Genomic DNA, 23,096 nt, shown 5'->3' with positions numbered 1-23,096 from the left:
TGAACTAATCAAACTCTCTTAAGTATAAAGAAAGTAATGTAATGCACATACAACACTGGCCTGCCATTAATGCTGTAGGAATTGGAGCATATGATGAAGAATAATAAATGGTCATGGGACACCCAGTGGGAGTATTTAGGTTACCACTCTGGCCTGCCTTTCAAGCTTTCAGGCCTCAGGCCAACGGTCAGTCCAAACAAAAAAAGGTTACTGCTTACACTAATCAATATTAACCTCCTTTTCATAATTTACTGGAACTGGGAAAAAAGTATAACAAAATGTATACAATTTAGTAATTGTACAAAACATTCATTTAGCAAGACAATATTGGTTACAGTCACCAGAATGAAGACTCACACTTTTCACTGCCACTTCCATGAAAAGTTTGGATAAATAAGAAGTCACTGGCTGCAAGTCACAACGGAAGCAATTTAAACTTTACATACAACAGCAAAGGTCAATCTTCCACAACAGTAATGCAGACACAATCACTCAGAGGCTCTCCATGCTGCCACGGCATTACTGGAATGTCCTTCAGAGTCCATCTTCTCTCTCCAAGACCAACACTTGAAACATTAGATGTAATATAAAATAAGGAGTTCTTTATTATTTATACAAAACTTGTACATTAAAAAAACGTTAAGATTCAACAACTCTGCTGACCCCCTGAGGAAGCAAAGAGCCTTTATGGGTCTATCCAAAGAGCCTTGTGTGAATGTTTTGGTCACCAACCTCCTGGCCACAGGAACAAAGTACGCTCCTCCAGGGCCATTCATGTGGCACCTTCACTGGCTCTGAAAGCTGACTTTCCCTTTCGCTGGGCTTGAAAGGCAAGCCAGGGTTTCCTGGACAACATTAAACAACTCTGTTTTCTGGCCCAAGCTTAGAGTGTCTTATCAGTACACAAGTTGATTTTTATTTATTTCTTGAACACTTTCAATAAACTCCTAGCATAAGAAGTTTTATTACAACATATACAGATTTGATACAGTTCTTTACAAAAAACCACCTAGATTTTTCAGCTAAATAAATTTAAGTCTTTTAAGCAATTAAAGTTGGCTTAGAGAAATGGCATTTTTTTCAAGCCTGTGTTTTCCAACCTCTGAGCTCTGAGAGGTCAGACTTGTACGTTCTTGATAAAGAGAGTCCCCTTTGTCTAAGCAATATTAAGAGCTCTCGTATGTTTAAAGAGTGCAAAACTCTTGTTTCTTAAAGTCTCACACTACAAGAAATGTTATAGCAATCTAGACAGACATTTATATTTAGACAAGAGGCCTCTCTGAACAAATAGCCTACAGAGATGAATGCAGTGATTTGTTTTCTTGACAGAGAACTATTAGCACTGCTTGGCACATTATTCAGTAGTTTGGGAATAAGAGTAATTCTTCCCTTGAAGAAAGTAGGCCCCCTTCTGAAGAATCACAATGGCTACCCAAAAAGAAATCAAAAGAGACCAGCACCAAATGAATTACTAGTTTACAAAAAATAAACTTAGCTCTTATTTAAGTTCTATAACCCAGACTCAATAAATTAATTATGAAATCAGTTTGTCAGCTACAGTATAATTTAAAACTCCATTTTCAACCAGGAGGGAGGAGAGGATGGAGAGAAGGGTCAATCTCACACTGATCACCACGAATTCCATGGATTTCATCAAAAGAAAACACTTGTTTCCATCTCGTATTCTCTTTCAGAAGTGAGCTGTAGGTTACAATCTGTGATATTCAGAGCATGATATCCATGTTGAGATCTTTCCTTCCAGAGAGCACAGCACACAAAGCACTATACTATTTTCGGATCCGAGAAATCTGCATGGAAAGAAGGATCCCTGAAAGAGCCAAACACCAAGCAGTCACCTCACAGATCATGTCTATTCATCCTCAACATAACACCGCACTGAGCTTTTTAATTCACAGATTTTATGTTAGTCCTTTAGAACCCAATGCCCGTGTTTCAGTTCAGATCTGTCAGACTATTCAAGCAGAGTTCTTAGTGCCAGTTCCTTGGAGGTCTTGTAAATTTATCTTTGACCTATGGCAGAAAAAGACAAAGCAGGAATATATAAAATATCACGAATGCAGAATTTTAAGTTAGGACTATTGTCTGTGAGTAGTAGGTTTTTTGTACTGCATTTTTAAGTACAGGAAAACATGTTAAGTAAATCTGTAAGTCTTACCTGTTGTGAATCATGTGACTTTTGACAAGATGTCCGGCTGCCAACGCTGCCATCAGTGACAATTCCCCGGCCATTACTGTACCGCACACGATCCTGGCAAGCTGCCGGGCATTTTCCCCAGGGTTGTCTTTGCATGCTCCTTGAACACCTAGCATCTGCAGCCAGGGAGAAACACAGCGGGACTCGCCCTTAAACTCATGGCAACAACTTCCTTCTCTGTCAGCTAAAATAAGGGCAACTACAATGGCGTTAAGAATAGAACGGATTCGGGGCGCCTGGGTGGCGCAGTCGGTTAAGCGTCCGACTTCAGCCAGGTCACGATCTCACGGTCCGGGAGTTCGAGCCCCGCGTCAGGCTCTGGGCTGATGGCTCAGAGCCTGGAGCCTGTTTCCGATTCTGTGTCTCCCTCTCTCTGTGACCCTCCCCCGTTCATGCTCTGTCTCTCTCTGTCCCAAAAATAAACGTTGAAAAAAAAAAAAAAAAAAAAAAAGAATAGAACGGATTCCAGAAGTATACAATCTCCAAGATTTGACAGCCAGTACTCACAATAACATGCACCATAGTTAACATAACATCCACAGCCTGGTCTGCAGGGCACTTAATCAGAATAGATGAACATTCATTTACTCTCTTAATCTACCTTCTCATTTACTAAGCACACGTCTCAACATGCTTGCTTCGACACAATGGGTTAGGCTGGTGAGAAGCAAAAGAATGACAAGACCAGCTAAAATACAGCTGAATGACATGGGATGTCAGGCAGAAACAGAGAATCCCAGCAAGTCAGAACTGGCCTGAGGTCACCAGGCTTTGGGGCTGAGGTGTCATACCTGCAAACAAGCTTGCTGAGGGAGCAGGTTGGTCCCACCGCCCACAGTTCCTATTTCTATAGACGGCATGGTGCAGCTGATATACAGATCTTCATTCGTGGGGCCGCTTGCTTCCATCAAAGTAATACAGTTTGAACTACCAACATTCTGTGCTGGATCCTGAAAAAATAAAAAGGAGAAGTATAAAACTTCTCTCAACTTAGAACAACCCAAGACAAGAGAAGGAGAGGCTGGAGCCCTCACCTGTCCACAGGCAATGTAGATGGCGGTTACGATGTTCGCCGCATGGGCGTTGTAACCTCCAATGCTCCCGGCCATGGCAGAGCCCACCAGATTCTTATTAATGTTGACCTCAATCATAGCTTCCGTAGTCGTCTTTAATACCTAGCAAACAGAGTTGTGCACATTTTACATGTTCTCCCAGAAGACTCAGGGCATGTTACCCAGCTCTATCTTTCTGTCCTCCGGAAACCAACAGAGTTTAGATACGGCCCCACGGAGGCCTTGTCCTCAGTGAAGAGTATCAGTAAAGCTTGTTCCTGTGAATACCATACACAGGTGGGCAAGATGTGATCCCACAGTCATCTTTAACACAACACGTCCGTCCATATGTTAAACTTCACTTAGAATGTTAATATTCCTTTCCCAATTTTTAAACCAATTTACAAAATAAAATGATCATCCAATCACTCACTTCTCTGACAACCTTGGCTGGAATGACAGCTTCACAAACCACAGACTTCCCTCTTCCCTCTATCCAATTTATAGCTGCAGGTTTCTTGTCAGTACAATAGTTACCGCTGACTGCTAGAATCTGCATTTCAGGGAAATACTCATGAAGTTTCGAAAGTGCCTTCTCTGTGCCCTGTCAACAACACAACAAAATTAAAATGTACAAAGCTATTGATAGATCAGAGGCTTTATTTTTATCTAGTAATACTAATACTTATAAACACAATTAACTACAATATTTCTAAATATAATATACTTCAAAGGAAGTGAGCATAAAATAATAGTTTCATTAACCATCACAGTGACTAACTTCTCAGTCAGAAATAGACTCCTATGGGGGCGCCTGGGTGGCTCAGTGGATTAAGTGTCCGACTTTGGCTCAGGTCATGATCTACCTCTTGTAAGTTTGAGCCCTGCGTCAGGCTCTGTACTGACAGCTCAGAGCCTGGGGCCTGCTTCAGATTCTGTGTCTCCCTCTCTCTCGGCTCTTCCCCTGCTTACACTATGTGTGTGTGTCTCTCTCTCTCAAAAATAAATAAACATTAAAAGAAAAGAAATAAGACTCCTATGTTTCCTTCTAAGAATGAAAACAAAGTTCTTCATAGTCACGGGTGAACAGGATGTAGATGGGAAATAATGAGAATAGTAAAATTAAAAAATGAATTAAAAAATATTCAGTGAAAATATAATACTCATCATCATGTCACTGGTAGTAACTCAACCCATGATCAACAAGTAATAAATTCTCTCTTCTAGTTATTAAATTGTTACCTAAAAACCCAAGTTAGCAAGTCTGCAAAGAGAAGTCAGACATAAAAGTAAATCCTGTCGTTAATGGGAAGTCATTGGGATTTACCTTACAAAACTGTAAACAAGACTTCTAATTAAGTGAAATTCAGTTAACAACCCATATCTCAGTAGCCCAACATACTAACTGGCAATTAAAAAAACTGTTTCAACTATGGTAAAATACATATAACATAGAAGTTACCATCTTAACTATTTTCAAGTGTACAGTTCATCAGGGTTAAGTCCATTCACACTGTCGGTACAGCCAATCTCCAGAACTCTTTTGTCTTGCAAAATTGAAACTCCAAACCCATTAAACAACTCCCTATTTCCCTTTCTCCTCAGCCCCTGGCAACTACCCTTCCACTTTCTGTCTCTATGAATTTAACTAATCTAGGTACTTCGCAAGTGTGAATTCGCATAGTATTTGTCTTTTTTATTAGCCAGATTATTTAACTTAGCAAGTGAACCTCAAGGTTCACTTAGCATGTCAAAATTTCCTATTTTGTTAGGGTTTAATAATATCTCATTATATGTACACACAACATTTTATTTATACATTCATCTGTCCATGAACACTTGGGTTGTTTCTACCTCTCTGCTACTATGAATGCTGCTGCTATGAACAGAGGGGCACAAATAAGTCTCTGAAACCTAGTTTTCAACTCTTTTGGGTAAATACCCAGAAGTGGAATTGCTGGATCATAATTCTATTTTTAATTTTTTGAGGAACCACTATACTATTTATTGGCAACTTTTAAAACTTAAGTTTTTAGTCATTATTACCCCCTCTTCTCTCTCTGGTTAAACTACAAAATAAATCTGGCTAACCTAATTGACTTTAACATTTTACATTTGTGAATATTTGTAAATAAAAAATAGTATCTGTAAATAAGAAAACATCAGTAGAATAAAATGTAAACCATACACAATATTCTTATAAGGAGATAAATGGACTACATACAAGAACTTGGCCTCTTAAATACAAGACTTGAGGTCTCTAAAAGAGGTGAGCTTTCAAAGTTTATAGGACAAAGCCAAGGAGCAGTAACCCCAAGAATCCTCCCACCCCTTCTGAGTAGGCCCAGAACATGCATAATACTCCATCTAAATTAAACATATCAAATACAAAAATATATCAGAGCCAATAAATGCCTGATAAGTTACATGAATCAAGATTTAGCTTTCAATAAAAATCTTTCCATCAATGAACCCTTTGAATTAGTATATGCACACGGCACCAAATTCAAAAATACAGGAGAACATATACAGTGAGTCTACTCCCCACTCTTACCTCCCTGACACCCAGTTCCCCTCCCCTGGGGAATTCAGTCTTACAAACTCTATTATAGTCTATTAGGCTCACCTTTGAAATCATGTTCATCCCCATGGCATCACCTGACCTGGACTGGAAACGGATATAAAGGTTGCGACCAGCCATACTCATATGAAGTTTCTGTAAACGTGCAAATCTATAAACAAAAGTGAATGTTTTTTATTTTGTTAAGAAGATGCAAGTTATCTTAAAAATCTACTTTAGCTGATTTTACACATAAGAGAATACTCATGGAGATTTCTAATTCAACTGTTTCATTCTTTTTCTTTTTTACTGTTTATTATTTGTTTTGAGAAAGAGAGAGACAGTGCATGTGCACACGAGTCAGGGAGAGGCAGAGAGAGAGGGAGAGAGAGTCCCAAGCAGACTCCAGCTATTTGGCACAGAGCCTGACTCGGGCTCAATCTCACAAGCCATGAGATCATGACGTGAGCCAAAATCCAGAGTTGACACTTAACTGACTGAGCCACCCAGGAATCCCTAGAGATTCTTCATGATAGAGAACAAACTGAGGGCTGATGGAGAGAAGTGGGTGGGGGGTAGGCATTAAGGAGGGCACTTGTGATGAGCCTTGGGTATTATAAGTGATGAAAAAATGAATTCTACTTCTGAAACCAATATTACAACTATATGTTAACTTACTAACATTTAAATAAAAACTGAAACAGGGGTGCCTGGGTGGCTCAGTCGGTTGAGCGTCCGACTTCAGCTCAGGTCACGATCTTGCGGTCCGTGAGTTCGAGCCCCGCGTCAGGCTCTGGGCTGATGGCCCAGAGCCTGGAGCCTGCTTCCGATTCTGTGTCTCCCTCTCTCTCTACCCCTCCCCCGTTCATGCTCTGTCTCTCTCTGTCTCAAAAGTAAATAAATGTTGGGGCGCCTGGGTGGCGCAGTCGGTTAAGCGTCCGACTTCAGCCAGGTCACGATCTCGCGGTCCGTGAGTTCGAGCCCCGCGTCGGGCTCTGTGCTGACGGCTCAGAGCCTGGAGCCTGTTTCCGATTCTGTGTCTCCCTCTCTCTCTGCCCCTCCCCCGTTCATGCTCTGTCTCTCTCTGTCCCAAAAATAAATAAACATTGAAAAAAAAAAAATTTTTTTTAAAAAAATAAAAAAAAAATAAATAAATAAATGTTAAAAAAAATTAAAAAAAAAAAAACTGAAACAGAAAAACCAAAATAGGGGTACCTGGGTGGCTCAATCTGGTAAGCGTCCAACTTCAGCTCAGGTCATGATCTCATGGCTAGTGAATTTGAGCCCCGCATCAGGCCCTGTGCTGACAGGTCAGAGTCTGGAGCCTGCTTTGGACTCTGTGTCTCCCTCTCTTTCTGCCCCTCCCCTGCTCACCCTCTGTCTGTCTCTCTCTCTCTCTCTCTGTCAAAAATGACTCACCCTCTGTCTCTCTCTCTCTCAAAAATGAATACACATCAAAAAAACAAAATAAAAAACAAAAAACTAAATAAACCAAAAACCCAAAAAACAAAACCTGAGTCTTATAAAACCAACACACAAACTTACTAGATCATACTATTTTTCCCTATTTACTCCTCTGGAGGTATTCATTTGGACCAACATTCTGCCCCAAGGATAAATATTACTCATTTTGAATAAATGGACTTAAAGTTCAGATTTTGGTACATCACCCAAAGCAGGCAGTATGTCGACAGTTATGTTTAGCGATCACAGATGACGACACCAGCTCTGAAATAAACATAAATGCATATACAAACCCCACACACACCTGCTGGTACTGTCAAAAGCCTCCTTTATCACTGTGAACCCTTCAGGTGTCTCCAGCCAGGCCTTCACCTCTGCGGAGTCACAAGCACGGGGGAGACGGACCACTGGGCCACGGGTCATCCCATCTGCAAGGATTCGGCTGCTGGCACCTCCACCAAGCTATGCAGAGGACGTTACGGAAGCACGTTAATCCTGAAAACACTTCTGCTTGGCCCCAGATCTCTTCTCATTGCCTGGCCTAGTGCATATCTTAAAACAGGCAAATACAGAAATGCCTACTTACACCTATTGCTCTGCAGCCTCTGTTAGTGCTGGCCACAAGACAACCTTCTGTTGTCGCCATCGGCACCTGGTATTCTTTTCCATCCAAGCACAGAGGTCCTGCCACCCCAACAGGGATGGGCATATATCCAATAACATTCTCACAACAAGTTCCCATCACCTAAAAGGGGAAGTCAGGTACTGAGTGAAAATTGCTATCACAAATACACAGCCCTTCTCATCCAAAACTGTTTTCAAACATAACCCTTTATTTTTCAACATTTTTATCTACTCCTTGTAAGTATTTAAAAGTACAAAAGTCATTGACAATGACTATAAACAACAGGAAAAATATTTTGAATTTCTAGGACCTATAATCATAAGCAGAATACAAAATTACAGTGAAGTGATTAAACAAATGTTTTATAAAATTATGTACATACAAAAGACTAGTCAAGAAAAAGACCAGGGGCGCCTGGGTGGCTCAGTTGGTTAAGCGTCCGACTTTGGCTCAGGTCATGATCTCACGGTTTGTGAGTTCGAGCCCTGCGTCGGGCTCTGTGCTGACAGCCCAGAGCCTGGAGCCCGTTTCCAATTCTGTCTCCCTCTCTCTCTGCCCCTCCCCTGCTTGTGCTCTCTCTCCCTCTCTCAGAAATAAACATTAAAAAAAAATTAAAAAACAAAAAAAGACTAAAAAGCTGAAGACTAAAGCTACAAGACTAAAAAGCTACAAAAGCAAACTTTCTCAAATCAAGAAAACATACCAAGGAGTAATTATAGTTCCTGTAAGGTAGATACTGGAGAGAAGAAGGCTCTGGAAGTTTTCTGGACAGTAACTGTCGGCGAATAGATACACCTCGTTCATGGGTTTCCATCAGAGTTTCCAACTTGTAAGCTGGGATATGCTTAGCATTAACTAATTGGATGATCTCAGCATCACTAAGGAATTTTGCACCTTTCTAAAGAAATGAAAAAAAAAATGGGAAGGAGTTGTGGGAGGGGGATGACAAAAAATTTGAAGTGCACTTCGTATTCTTCATAACAAATACACCATTTAATACAAACAATGCTCAGTAGAGGAGAACCCAAAGAACTTTGGAGTTCTAAAGATGATTTGAATGGAAATAAGAATATCAAAATGAAAGCAAATTCTCTATAAAAATGTGGCCCTAAACAAATGTAAAACCAAAACACCAAATTTTGCAAGGGAAGTTCATAGAAAAACAAAACAAAACAAAACCACAATTAAGATTCTGATGGCCACCCTCTAAGTTTTGGTAACTCTGTATACAGCAAAACAGTTCAAAAATTGGCACACATGTTAACAGCAATGAGGGAAAGTGAAAGAAAAACAAACATGATGCTACTCTCACTCATGTGCACATAAATTAGGAATGATTAAGCAGATATGGATGGAACAAAAAGTCACACTAAAGCATGAATTAACTCCTACGGCCGTGTAGGCAGAATACCCCCTCAGATGTCAGAAAGGAAAACAAGCATCTGGTGAGCATGAAGCTTATTAAAAAGCAAACCAAAAAGAAAACAAAACAAAAAACTTTTCTTCTGTCTTTGAAGCTCGTTTTTGAATGAAACCTTTTCTAGGCCCCAACACACATGAGAATAGAGTAGTGGCTCATCTCTCTGGCAAACGGTAGTAAAGGGTAAAGAGCACTGTCTCTTGAGTCAGTAAATCTTGGACTCTTGATCTCTGCTTTTCCATTTCCTAAATAATGTATTACTTTGGGAAATACGCCTCCTGGAGCCTCAGCTTTCTCTTTCTCATCTGAAAAATGGAGGTAATTCCAACTATCTCACAAAGTTGTGGGGAATAAAAAAGACCACTACCTGCAAACCATGTAACACGGTGCCCAGAACTTATTAAGTACTCAGTAGCGAGAACTTCCTTCCTTCCTTTCTTAAAAAAAGCAAAAAGATACAAAGCTTGAATTAACTTTATTTTCCTCACCTCTGCATTCCCAAGTATCTGTAGACATTCTTCATTAGGCCGAGGCTCGATGGGAAGTTCAATGTCAGGTTCCTGTGCCTCTAGTTCCAGTGAAGTATCAAGTAAGGAAGAGTTACCAACCACAAATGTAGCTCTGCTGGAGGTGTCAGTTTCTGCCACTAAGGGTTTTATGACCTCAACTGTTCAAGAAACCAAACGAAATCTCACAACAGTGAACATACATTTTAAAACGAACTCAGCTTCTGAACAAATCAGTATTGGAAAAATGGAAAATAAAGAGGACAAGAAATCACCTTTTCTTTCTCTGTTTATCCTGGTCTCTTCCTCCACTGCATGGAATTTCTGGCTATTTCTGACCAGTATAGGTTCACGTCTACAACAATCATCTGGGACTTTTTTGGGGGTCACTACAGGAGATGTGATAGGGTTTTTTAATGAGAGTGTAGATTCTGTCTCAGCTTGTTCAAAGAAGATGTACTTGACAGCCAGAAGGAGAGCTAAACTAAGGGTAATAACTTGTTCAATATCCATGCTGATCATTCTAAATAAAAGAAAGGAAATTAAAAAGTTATTACTCAGAAATTAAAATGGTACAACCTAAACTTTTAGTAACCAGACTACTATGATTAATACACAACAAAGCAGGTCTCAGGTAACTTACTTAGAGAGATAAAACTGCCAGAGGGAAACACTTGGTTCAATTCTCTTGGACACACTTTCATCCAATCCTAAAGAAACCTTAGAATTTTCTGCCGTACTGTTTTGGGGCGAAGGATCAGCTATCCAGCGACTGTGCGCATGAACCAGAACCAAGCCTAGAGACTGAAATAAAATGTTATAAATTATATGTCCTCTGCATATCAATGCCACCTAAACTTCTCATCCTTAGCAACTGGATAGCCAGGCACCATCTTTCATGGTCTCCCCTCAGCATGAAAAGAAAGCCCTGCACTTGCTCTGGGACTAAAGTAGTGGCCTACTAAACTACTGAAAACGTTGCAAAAAAACAGGTTTGCAAAGAGAAATAAAGCAAAGGAATTTGAAACATCTGTTTAGGGGAGAGACACTAGGAGCCTCAAAGAAATGAGAGACAAGGAAAAAAAAGAAAGAGGAACATCAATGAAAGAGACAAAAAATGTAGAAAGATAACAGGAAGGAGAAAAAAATCAAAAAGCAGAACATATGAACAGAACATATGGAACACTGGAACTGAAAATACAGAAGGGAAAAGAAAACTATGAAATTACCATAATCATCTTAACTCTCTGAGTAACAGGATTTGGCTTATTTTCTTCTTCTTCTAAAACTCGAGCAAAATGGCTCAGCTGCCAAATCGGACGACCCTCACGGCTTTCCCGAGAAAGCTACAAAGTAAACCAGTGTTACATTAGAAGGTACTGATTTTATTTAAGTGAACAGATTTGATGAGAAACGTTACTCTTCTACTAATGCCATAAGAACAGCTCTTACCTCTAAAACCAAGGAAACGCAAGCTGGGAAGAAAGTCATGAACACAAAGTAGTTGGCAAGAACTGACATGCAGCCAAAGCAGCACATAATCTCAAGTTGACGCACCCCTGGTTAGAGAAAAATTAAATGTATAATTGGTAAAGTACCTATATTTTTGATGCTACATACATCACAGGGACCTTTCCTCTAGGTAGACAAATACAAGAAAACTTTAGTATATTAAGCTCTTTCCTATCTACTGGAAAAAGAAATGAGGAACTCCAAGGTGATACCAAGCATTAGAACAGGAATAACTCCCTCTCGGGGAAAAGAACTTGTCTCCTCCCAGATCTCCAACACCACAATGCCAGGCACAGTCATTGTATTTAATTTACATATGATAATCCCCTTTTATCAAATGGTAGCAATCAGTTTTGAAATAGGGATTAACAAGGCCAGGCTACTCTGATGAGTCAACCTCCCACAGTCTGGATCCAATTCCACTCTTTGCCAGAAAAGCAATTCACCTGTGGATTTACCTTTGATTTACTTTTGATTAAAGTAAAACATACTGCCAGTTATGCCATTCCGGATTCAGTATCATAATAAATACTTTATGTCCACTAAATGAACTCTAATTTCAGTACAACCTCTATCGTGGCTATTGCTGTTCTTATAATTTTGATGAATTTCATGGATCTGTTTGAAAAATTAAATAATGCAAAAAGCAACTCAAGATCCAAAATTAACAAATGTTCCATTACAAATGTTTAAGGTATCACGTGGTATATGTCCCAAACAGAAGGTTAGCAGAATTAGAGAGCTGAAAAATACCTTTGATTACCAAATCCTATTCCCTCAACTTTACAAATAAACTTGAATATAACACATATTTCTGATGTCACTCATATTAAATATAAAAATGTTTTGAAATGTAAATAAAAAAATCATTCCCTCTTCCTATAAAACTGCTAACTAGAATAACAAAAAACTCAACAGTCTATTTTATTTTTGAATTCTAAACAGATCATATGACTAAATAATAGAACAAAAACACATATTGTATTTTTAAGTACTTCTTTGTTTTATTTTAAAAAAATGTTTTTATTGTTTATTTATTTTAGAGAGAGACAGAGTGTGAGCAGAGGAGAAGCAGAGAGATGGAGACACAGAATCCAAAGAAGGCTCCCGGCTCTGAGCTGTCAGCTCAGAGCCCAACGCAGGGCCTAAACCCACAAGGTGCGAGATCATGACCTGAGCCAGAGTCGGATGTTGATCTCGTGGCTTGTGGGTTCAGGCCCCACATTGGACTCTGTGCTGACAGCTCAGAACCTGAAGCCCGCTTCGGGTTCTGTGTCTCCCTCTCTCTCTCTGCCTCTCCCCCACTCGCACTCTGTCTCTCTCTCTCAAAAATAAAAATAAACATTAAAAACATTTTTTTTAAAACAAATAAAAAACATTTTTTAAAAATACCTTCCTTGCTAAATGTTGAATGACAGATTAAAAAACAATAAATAATAAATTTACCCTCAGAAAGAAGAAACATGTATTTAACATACTACCAAGTGATGAGCCCTCGACTAAAAAAGTAACGACAACCAACTGCGTTCATAAAAGCTAGATAATTTACCTGTGAAGAATGAAGCCCCTTATCCAGGGCACTCAGGCACCAGGAAATAGGCTGCAACTGTCATTACTAAGGGTAGCTCCCTGAGGAAGCCATAAAGTCTAGTTTTAATGATTAGGAAATCTTCACAACAACAGCATGATATATTCACTCTGGCAAATTTCCAGGCCAGGCCAGGCCACAACTTCCGTCCTGTGTTTGATATTTAACATCTAATTCTCTACTATCTAATTAAGGATTAAGAAACGTGTTGAGATCAATGCTAGGTACTCGGTAAGATGTACTGCATACCATCTGATTAAATCTTGCCAACCAGCCTATTAGGTGGACCTAACTTACATCTGGCCCACTTCTGACGCTTGCACTGTCTCCTACAGGACAATAAAAACACAAAGAACCAAAAAAACAAAAAACAAAAAACAAAAAACCAACAAAAACAAAACCCACAAGGAACCAAATCACTAACTTAGTCTGGGCAGGTGCACTGGAAGGTGCCCCAGATGAGCCTTAGAATACAATCCTGGTTATTGCTTCTCGGCCTTTTGGCTAAGATGAAGCGTAGAATACAATCTTGGTTAAAAACTAAGCAAAAAAATAAACACCACAAAATCAGCAAAAGGGTGGAGTACAGAAACAGAAGGTAGCAATCGTGAAAACTAAGTATCACTAACCTGCTACTAAGTTTTCACAAAAGCAGTCAGACATTAAGGTCAGATAAATCCACACATTCATTCAGTTAAAACCTTTTAAGAATAATGTTACACTTTTAAAAGTCAGAACTTAAGAATGACCAATGCAGGGATACCTGGCTGGCTCAGTCAGTTAAGTTCCGACTCTTGGATTCAGCTCAGGTCATGATCTCATGGTTCATGGGATCAAGCACCAAGTCAAGCTCTGCACTGACAACTCAGAGCCTGCTTGGGATTCTCTCTCCCTTCTCTCTCTAACCCTCTGCCACTTGCATGCACACACTTTCTCTGTCTCTCTCTCTCAAAATAAACAACAAAAAAAAATTTTTTAAGAAAAAAGAATAACCAATGTAATCTCAGACATTCTTTTTTCCCTTCATCTACAAACTTAGTTTAAAAAACATTAAAAATCTCTTACAAACCTGACATGGTTCCAACTCCAATCACAAGACATTCTACAAGGGCATCAAGGGTGAACGTGGGACCTAAAATTGCCATTCCACGAGCGATATTTTCCCGCACTTCATCCTAAAACACAGACCGTACATATCAATGAGGGTAAGGTTCAAAATAACTTTGGAAAAAGTCAGAGAGCATCCTAAGGCCTCTGTTAAAAGCGAATGTGCTATACAAAGAGTAAAATAAACAATATAATACCACTAACAGGCATTGCAGGTGCAAAGGATTAAAAAAAGTCATATCCAGGGCCCTGCTTTCCCTTTCCACCGAGTGAGATACTTCTTGGGAGGATTCCTTTGAGGTGGTGCGTCAATCCTGCCATCTAAATACCATATAATGAAACCCTACAACATTTTATATTGGCTACAATTGACAGTTCTTAATTGCAAATTTTTTAAGACCTTAATACTATGAAACCTAAATCATACTCTTGTCAACATGTTCAAGTATTCGAGACAGTTATCAAATACATAATCAAGGCAGAATGGCAAGCTACTTTATACTCAGATACTCTGATGCAAGATTACTGAAAATGTTAGGTTCTTTACAGTGACTAATGAACACCAAGATAAAACTTTAAATGGAAAAAAATGCAAGTGGTAATGCCAAAATTTTAGAAATCAATCTACCCTCAGACTCTCTTCTATTACATTCTGTCCTATTCTCTGATAGGTTTCACTGGGGAACACTCTTACTTATCCAAAAGTCTTATTACCTTAATTTCTGAAATCTTCAAATAGGAAAATGGAGATGCCAAATTCCAGAAGCTATGCAATTATAACTGAGTTATTAGGTACCCAAAAAGACCAGTCTTAAGACCTGACAATTAAAACTGTGGGCAATTCATGAATCTTCAACTGTGAAGAAGCTATTAATCTGCCCTAATAATGTAAACAAACTGAAAAAAAGAACAATATTGACATCTGTGTCTTAAAAATAATACTTACCTGTGAGTTGGAACTGAGGGCAAACTTTGCTAGTGCACTTGCTCTGGAAAGGTCAATCAAAAGTAGGAAAAAGGGCAAAGCTTCACTGCAAAAAAAATCAAGATGATCAAGTACATTCATCAGATGAAAAAATGTAGCTTAAAAATGCTTTCTAAGACAAAAAAAAAAAAAAAAAAAATGCTTTCTAAGACAAAACCCCTGCCCCATACACTGTATGATTCTTTAGTATAGGTACCTTTTTGTAGTCCATAAGGTATACCTTATACTCACTCCCCTGTGACATCCTCAAAGCTAAACATACTCACTGCTCAAAAATATTTGTTAAAACTATTTGTAACGTTGAGGTGCCTGGGTGGCTCATTTGGTTAAGCATCCAAGTCTTGCTTTTTGCTCAGGTCATGATCTCTCAGTTTGTGGGATCAAACCTCACATCAGGCTCTGTGCTGACAGCACATAGCCTGCTTGGGATTCTCTCTCCTTCTCTCTCTGTCTCCCCGCCCCCCATCTCTCTCAAAATAAATAAACAAACAAAATTAAAAACTATTTGTAAAGTTAAAAATGTCAATATATTTTCATAGAAACACCTTTTGATAATTTTATAGCAAAATAACATCCTAGGTAAAAAATGTTTCCTTGAATTCACATGGGGAAAAGAAGTGAAATGCATGTAATTTCTTTTACTTGGTCACTACTTGTGGGAGGATAAACTTAACAAGCTTTCTGGAGAGAAAGTTGGCAATAATAGCACTCAAAAGCCCTAAAAATTTACACAGCCACTGTCTCACACCTAGGAATATATTCTGAAAATAAATATGAACACAAATTTATCCACAAAGACATTCACCATAGTGTTATTAATAGAGGAAATTAAATAAACTAAGAATCGAATCCTAGAGGGTTTAGTAAATGACCTACAATATATTCACATAGGGGGATACGAGAAACTCCTCAGAAATAATTTAGTTTAGTACTAAGGGCAAGCAAAGATGTTGATAAACTATCATTAGGCATAAAGAAGTTACAAAGCAATATATACAGTGTGATCTCAGAATTTTTGTTTAAGTGTAAAAACAGGTAGGAAAGGATAAATACCAAAAGGTATTATCATTAGCTAAATGACTACATGAAAATTTTCCCCATATTTTCTATAAATTTTTGAAAATGTATATAATACTTTATAACTTAGAGAAGAAAAATTGTTAACATTGTTTCTTGGAAAAAAAAGTATATTTATGCTTTGAATACTTACTTCAAGCCTGTCAATTCTTTATCCAAGAAATGAATGACAACCGTACTGAATACGAAACTTGAGAAAATCGTGAAGAGGCCAGCAATACCTAAAATGACAAAACTCAAACTGAGAAAAAAATCATCCTTTATTATAAAAATAACATAATCCCATACAATATTCTGAAAGAAATATTATATTCTCCAGATTATTAAGATCTCAACTATCAGAATATTTATTCCCAATAAGGAAACCACTGAATTTATGCGGCAGCACTTTAAGCAATATACAGGTTTCCATATACAGGATTTGAACAAAAACATGTATTTCTATAGCAAAACAAAAATTTGATAGCACAAAGAAGTTGAATGTATAAAATGATTACCCAAAATATATTTTGATCCAAGTTGACGTAAATTCTGGAACTGGAAGTAAATATACAGGATCGCTATGCATCGTGTTATCGTCAGAATTATGATGTCACTGCTTAAAACATCCTGTTGGAAGACACAAGAAAAAAAAATCCCAACAGTTTTACTTTTTAAAACAAGCAACGATATGTAAGAATTTTTATTTTGTATGCATCATTAGTTTATATATTTGTCACAATAATATAAATACAGGCACAATACAAGTCAAATAAAAAATATTAAATATGTATATCAAAAATTAAATACAGTTTTTCAACGATCCACTGTTTAAAGCCCATCATTTTTCTCCGTTAATCACTTTAAGCTATTATTTTCTCAAGTAAAGTCAATTACACTCATCTTATGCAGAAAAGGCATGAAGAAACGTTATTTCCAGTGTGTTTCCAAACACTGTAAGTAAATGGAAATTTGAGATAAGTTCATGAACACTAAGATAAAAATTTTACTTGGAACTTTTTTGATTATATGATCTCTTAAGAGGAAATGCTCTTTAGAAACTGAAAGTGTAATTTAGTCAGTATCAAATTAATTTCACAAACCTCTTCAAACTTGGGACACTCATAATTCCAACCACAGATCTTATCGTTACCAGTAAACATGTTCATGGACATCATACAGATGGTCAGTGTCACCGTCCCCACTATGACTTCCCAGGGATGGGAGGCCACAAAAAGGCCATGCATTCGGAAAAGTCTTGACAACATTGTAGCTACAGAATCCTTGGATCCTGGAAGGAATATCAAGTGTGAACACTTAGTACACATTTCACTGTATTTTTAGGAAAAGAAGATTCTGCATTGTAAACTCTGCTTTTGTAGGCACACTGTCTTATACATATGAATAATACTATTTGATAGTGTTCCTTATTAATGCTGGAAAATAATTATAAAATTAAAATGAGGACTTTGATATTTTTTACTCATAACACTTAAATATTCTTCTATTAGCAACCAACTTAAAAACAGCTATTTCTTACAATTTGTAGAATTCAAGCTTTTATGAGGAAACCAAATAAATATCTCAGGCCACAATATTATCTGAGCTAAGGAGGAGAGCAATGAGACAGAAAAAAAAAAGTAAAAAACAACTGTTCACATTCGTTTTCTAATTTCCCTGACATAAAATGCGCATTAGCACCCTCTTCATTCTCCGTATTCCAATTACACAAAAGGCAAATACCAATCTACTTGTTGCCTGTCCTCGAAGGCAGAGAACCATTACAGTCTTCCATTCCATTCAAAACATGGCATACTGTTAGTGGCAAAATGATGTTTAATAAAACTTCCTACTGTTGCTGTCACCAGAAAAAGTCTTTTTCCATTTTTACAGCTAATAAAATGCTAGAACAGTAACAGAAGAAGAGGATGGCTGGCCAAAGTAGATGTCTGTAACATTCAAAAATTCCCAATAGAACATACAGGTAATTCTGATCTAACGAATACCATGACTAAACTTCCCCATGCTTGCTGGCCAACTCTGTTCATTCCGATACTGTGATTTTTTTTTTTAAATTTTTTTTTTTCAACATTTATTTATTTTTGGGACAGAGAGAGACAGAGCATGAACGGGGGAGGGGCAGAGAGAGAGGGAGACACAGAATCGGAAACAGGCTCCAGGCTCTGAGCCATCAGCCCAGAGCCCGACGCGGGGCTCGAACTCACGGACCGCGAGATCGTGACCTGGCTGAAGTCGGACGCTTAACCGACTGCGCCACCCAGGCGCCCCGACGATACTGTGATTTTTAAAAAATCTGATAGTCACTGGTCTCCTATAATACAGGAACTTGTAAAACGTCTTAGACTAAAATTAATGCTTACAATAAAGCGTATTTCATTACCCATAAAAATCTATTTCAAATTAAGATTTTTAAAGTAAGGCTACTGGTTGACACACTAGCAAGAATTCAAAGGAATCTCATGTTTACAGTAACAGCTAAGAAAATGACTCATTTATTGAAGACAGTAAATTAAATGGCAACAAATGAAGAAGAAGAAAGTTAAATATGCTACCTTAAGGACTAAGGGACAGAAAATAAGAGTAGTTTTCAGGAACCAAAGTAATTACTGAATGTCATCTCCCACTGTGTCACTCTATATTCTCTCCATTTCAGCTGCTCCAGCCACCAGCTGGGCAGCTGGCTTTCTGACTGCAGGCAACCACCTTTCATTGGATCAATTAAATCATGAAATCAGTTTTGCGAATCAGAACATTTTTTAATAAAATAGAAAAAACAGCTGTAGGTAAACATGTAGCATGGGTTAGGTATTATGTCTTAAAAGTTTAGGGTTTCTGAAACTATACATATAGGAGTGTGTGTAGTGGCTTCCCATGTCTTCCTGGGGGTCTCAATTTTAAAAGGTTGGCAGTCACTAAGATCTACAAATGCGGCATGCATCTGCCTGCGTTTATTCATGCTTTTTCAAACTTCCTCCCTGAGTCTTGTTCCGCATTTTATCCTCCAGCACCTTGCATCCACATACAGCGGTTGCTCAACAAATACCTGCTTAATTGAAAATAAACTCATAAACTAGAGTAGCATGCATTTTATTGACACATCTTGAAATAGACCTAAAAATGAATATAAGTCAACAAGGTACAGATATAACTGCCCACCTGCTAGCCCTCCCCTTCCCACCCCGCCACCCCAGTTAAGGGCTGAAGCAGAGAATTCTGGGAACATATGAAAGCGGAATGGAGTAGGGAAGAGAGGCTATAGTCTATACACTGCTTTTGAAAATGAACAATTAACAAAAAGAGTTTCTATTAAATGAGCAGGGACTTGGACTTAAAGCACTGGAGAGTAATAATCATAGATTTGCATCCTACTTCATTACACCAAAAGCCTTCTAAGAGCCTAGATTTTCAGGACAGTTTTCTATCACATAACATCCTTCTAGCAAAAAACAAAAACTCTGCAAGCTGGTCTAAAGGATCAACAAGCATCAATGTTCCAGAAAATGAATCAACTAAAAATACATTTCAACACTACGTCAAAATAATTTCCAACACTCTCTCCCCGCCAAAACACTCTCAACTTAGATTATTCCGTATTAAGTCAATGTATCCTTCACTATTAAAAAGTTAATTCTGTTGAATTAAAATCTGAGCTGCTAGCAGAAAACCACCCCAATTCGATCACAAATTGGTTTAGCATCATTAACCCACAATTATATATTAGGTACATCATGTTGCCCCTTAAAAAGATTTCATGGTAGCATTTTCAATACTGGGACATTTCTTTCCTAGGTAAAGTCATCTTTGCAACATTCAGGGAAAAAATTACACATGATCCTGTGAACCAGCCCCAAACACAGAGAATCTCACCTATTTGGAAATACAAACTCAGTAATCAAATGTACAAGGTGTGTCAAAAGTAACCATATAATTATACACCATCTCATTTCTCACGGGCATCCTCCCCATTTCCTGGTGATTATGCAAAGTAGTTAAATGCCACCTTCATCAGCAGTTGCAAGTGTCATAAGCAGGCTACAGGACAGCCCATGAGAATTCAATGGACACTATATAGGCCATGCAGCAACAAAAATAAGTTTTACTTAAAAAAAAAAAAAACAGTTAAATAGGCAATGTATACCTTGCCTATGCACAATGAAGTATTCCCCAAACATTTCACAGATTCTTCAAAAGAAGAGACCATTTAAATTCAATGGAATCATCAAACTCCAATCCAATGCACCAAAGAAACCACCTACCACGGCCAACTGTAGAAAAGGATGCTTTGGCCTCTGACTCTAATTCTTTCCTCCCACCCTACACTCCTCCTGTGCCACACATTCCAGCATCTGACTATACACCATCTTACACGGCTCTCAAAGTAACTGCTGTGTACATTCTGACTCTTTGAAGGCAAGAACCATGTCTTATACTGAGTCATTTTTAGTTCCAAAAGGATTTAGCATTCTGCGGCTCAAACTAGTATTCTAGTAAATAAATAAATAAATAAATATATATATACATATACATACATATATACATATACATATACATACATATATATATGTATATACATATGGACTATGTACATGTATATATGTAGTATATATATACTGTATATATACAGTACTGGAAATCAGGAAACGAGGATTCTACATTCAACTCTCTTACATGCTTTTATGAGTCACATCTCTATTCAGTTACTAAGCTAGAGCTCCAAAGTTGTTTAACAAACACAAGTATTATGTGGAGCCATCTGAAACTGCTACTTGTGTAGGTTTAAAAAAAAGTCAAATTTCAAATATCTGCAATTTTATATGGGTCAAACCTAAATAGATACTGATACACATGTAGTTATCCATCCACGGTTTAAAAAGGAGATCATACAAGAACAAAAAGAGGGTGTGCACACACATACACACTTCATCATGAAATGCTCACGCCACACCCAAGTTTTCATATATTAATGATTAATCTTTGCAGTTTCTTAACCTTCATGTTACTAAATTCCATTTGTACTTACTGCCAAGTTCATCACAAATCGTAGAAAAACACAACAAAGCGGGACCTCAAAAAACAGTCGATCCCAAAGTACACTACAGGCTTTTGCTAGATTACCTCTAAATCAGAAAACGACTTTCATTGCATGAAAAGTAAAATATATTCGCACGCAAAAAAATACATCCTCCACATTGAGATGCTGAAATTATGCATGATTATTTAGTACGGCCCAGAAAAAAATGTTTCCTATAACTTTTCACGACGAAGTCCAAGGTGGCATGTCCTCAACCAAGCCATGAAATATTTCAAATGACCATTTAAGATGGAGTACATCAGCCGTCTCTCACCGCAGAAATTGCCTATTCTATATTGAAACCTATATTCCTAATCCAAACCAAATAATTCCAGAAAATCTACAAGGTTTGGACTCAATTACATGAGCACCAAGGAGACTCAAGCCCCTTACGAAAAAGAAAAATGAGGAGGGAGAAGAGGGGGGAAAGGTGAATAGAAAAAGAAGAATCCTTGGGGCGCCTGGGTGGGTGAGTCGGTTAAGCTTCCAACCCTTGGTTTCCACTCAGGTCATGATCTCACGGTTCGTTAATTCCAGACCCACATTGGGCTCTGCGATGACAGGGCAAAGACTGGGATTCTCTCTCCCCGCTCTCTCTCTCCCTCTGCCCCTACCCCACTCGCACTCTCTCTCCTTCAAAATAAACTTTAAAAAGAAGGAGGAGGAATCCTTTAAGTCCTTGGGCAAATCCCTACATTGGGCTCCGTATTCTCTCAACTCGTGGCTCCTGTAAATGACCAGACACATCTCTACAGATGCACGGTTCTTCCATGGCTCTGTGTTAGTCAGCAGCATTTACAGAAATCTTTCCCAGCACTTTAAACAAAGGTGCTGACGAACAGCAGCGCCTGGGCGTGAACGCCGGCACCAGATAGTCCTTCTCGAGGCCTCTCCGCGAGCTGCCGGCGGGACACATGACACACACTCCCAGCATTTCTTGGATCGAGGGGCCTCCGGGGTCACCCGATCTGGCACCCTTTCCGCCCGGATGATAGTGACTGCGTAGCCCACACCGACTACTTCGGACTAGGCTGGCAAACGCGGCTACGCCCCGCCAGACCCCCCGTCACCATCGGCAGCCACGAAGAAGCCAGCCCGCCGCCCGCCCCTCAGGCCCAGCCGGGCCCCAGACACCCCCTGGCATCGGTGCGGCCGCCGCTCAGCCGCGCCTCAAGGGCGTCTCCTTACACCTCCCAGGGACCAGGCCCCCCGCACCCGCAAAGGCGCCACTGCAGCTCCCGCCAGGTCCGCAGGGGCTGCCGGTTGCCCCTTTCCAGGGCCAGGCGGAGCCCGAGAACCGCCATCAACACAGCCCTAATCCCGCTTCCCCTCCGCCCCCGCCCCACTTCGGGGCCACAGCCCGCCTCACCTCCCGATCTCCCTAGAGGTCACCGAACCGGGGCGCCGGCGCTCCTTCTGTCTCCGGTCAAAGGAGACGCGAAGCGGAAGGAACCTTCGGCTTACGCACACTCGGAGCCGGCTGAGCCTGCGACCAATGAGAGAGGATCGTCCGATCGTCTAGCCAATCATCTGGGGGCTGCTGGGCCTCACGGCGCTACGTCATGAACGGTCGCCTTAACAACCTCCCACAGCTCTCACTGCTGCGGACAACAGGCACCGCACCATCTCTCACCATGGCTCGGCCAACCAATAGCTAGTCGAGTCCCAGAACTAGGGCTTGCCTATTGGCCCAAGAGCCCTGGGGGCGCAAGCATGGTAGGTGCTCAGGCGAAGGCGATAGGGGATCTGGCGGGTGGAGTGTCCTACGAGCCAGAACCTGACCTGTTGCCATCCCGGCTGTGAGAGTACTATAGGAAACACCAGTGACAAGCAGAATTGGAGGGTGACAATAAACGCAGGGTCAGGTTGAGGATAGAAAGCCCAATTACTTAGTGGATAGAGAGATGGAAGAAG

General features: G+C 39.4%; 1 protein-coding gene across 1 annotated transcript; it reads right to left on the bottom strand.

Moving 5' to 3' along the window:
- Nucleotides 1-223: 223 nt before the first annotated feature.
- HMGCR (3-hydroxy-3-methylglutaryl-CoA reductase) lies at nt 224-22,618 on the bottom strand. Its single transcript, XM_047088008.1, has 20 exons — nt 22,552-22,618; nt 17,194-17,381; nt 16,609-16,720; nt 16,245-16,332; nt 14,996-15,080; nt 14,012-14,117; nt 11,295-11,401; nt 11,072-11,188; nt 10,486-10,646; nt 10,118-10,365; nt 9,825-10,003; nt 8,620-8,814; nt 7,878-8,036; nt 7,596-7,753; nt 5,894-5,999; nt 3,701-3,871; nt 3,250-3,390; nt 3,007-3,165; nt 2,177-2,331; nt 224-2,031 (listed from the first exon to the last, which is right to left on the bottom strand). Exons 2-20 carry the CDS (start codon nt 17,356-17,358, stop codon nt 1,977-1,979), a joined length of 2,667 nt encoding a protein of 888 aa, XP_046943964.1. The 5' UTR covers nt 17,359-17,381; nt 22,552-22,618; the 3' UTR covers nt 224-1,976.
- Between the last annotated feature and the right edge of the window lie 478 nt (nt 22,619-23,096).

The sequence above is a fragment of the Lynx rufus genome, unplaced genomic scaffold, assembly GCF_022079265.1.
Source record: "Lynx rufus isolate CCGP_SWC_20201006 ecotype Redwood Valley unplaced genomic scaffold, mLynRuf1.p SCAF_1, whole genome shotgun sequence".
Classification (NCBI taxonomy): Eukaryota; Metazoa; Chordata; class Mammalia; order Carnivora; family Felidae; genus Lynx; species Lynx rufus.
The sequence above is the reverse complement of the archived record's forward strand: the minus strand, read 5'-3'. Positions and strand labels throughout refer to the sequence as shown.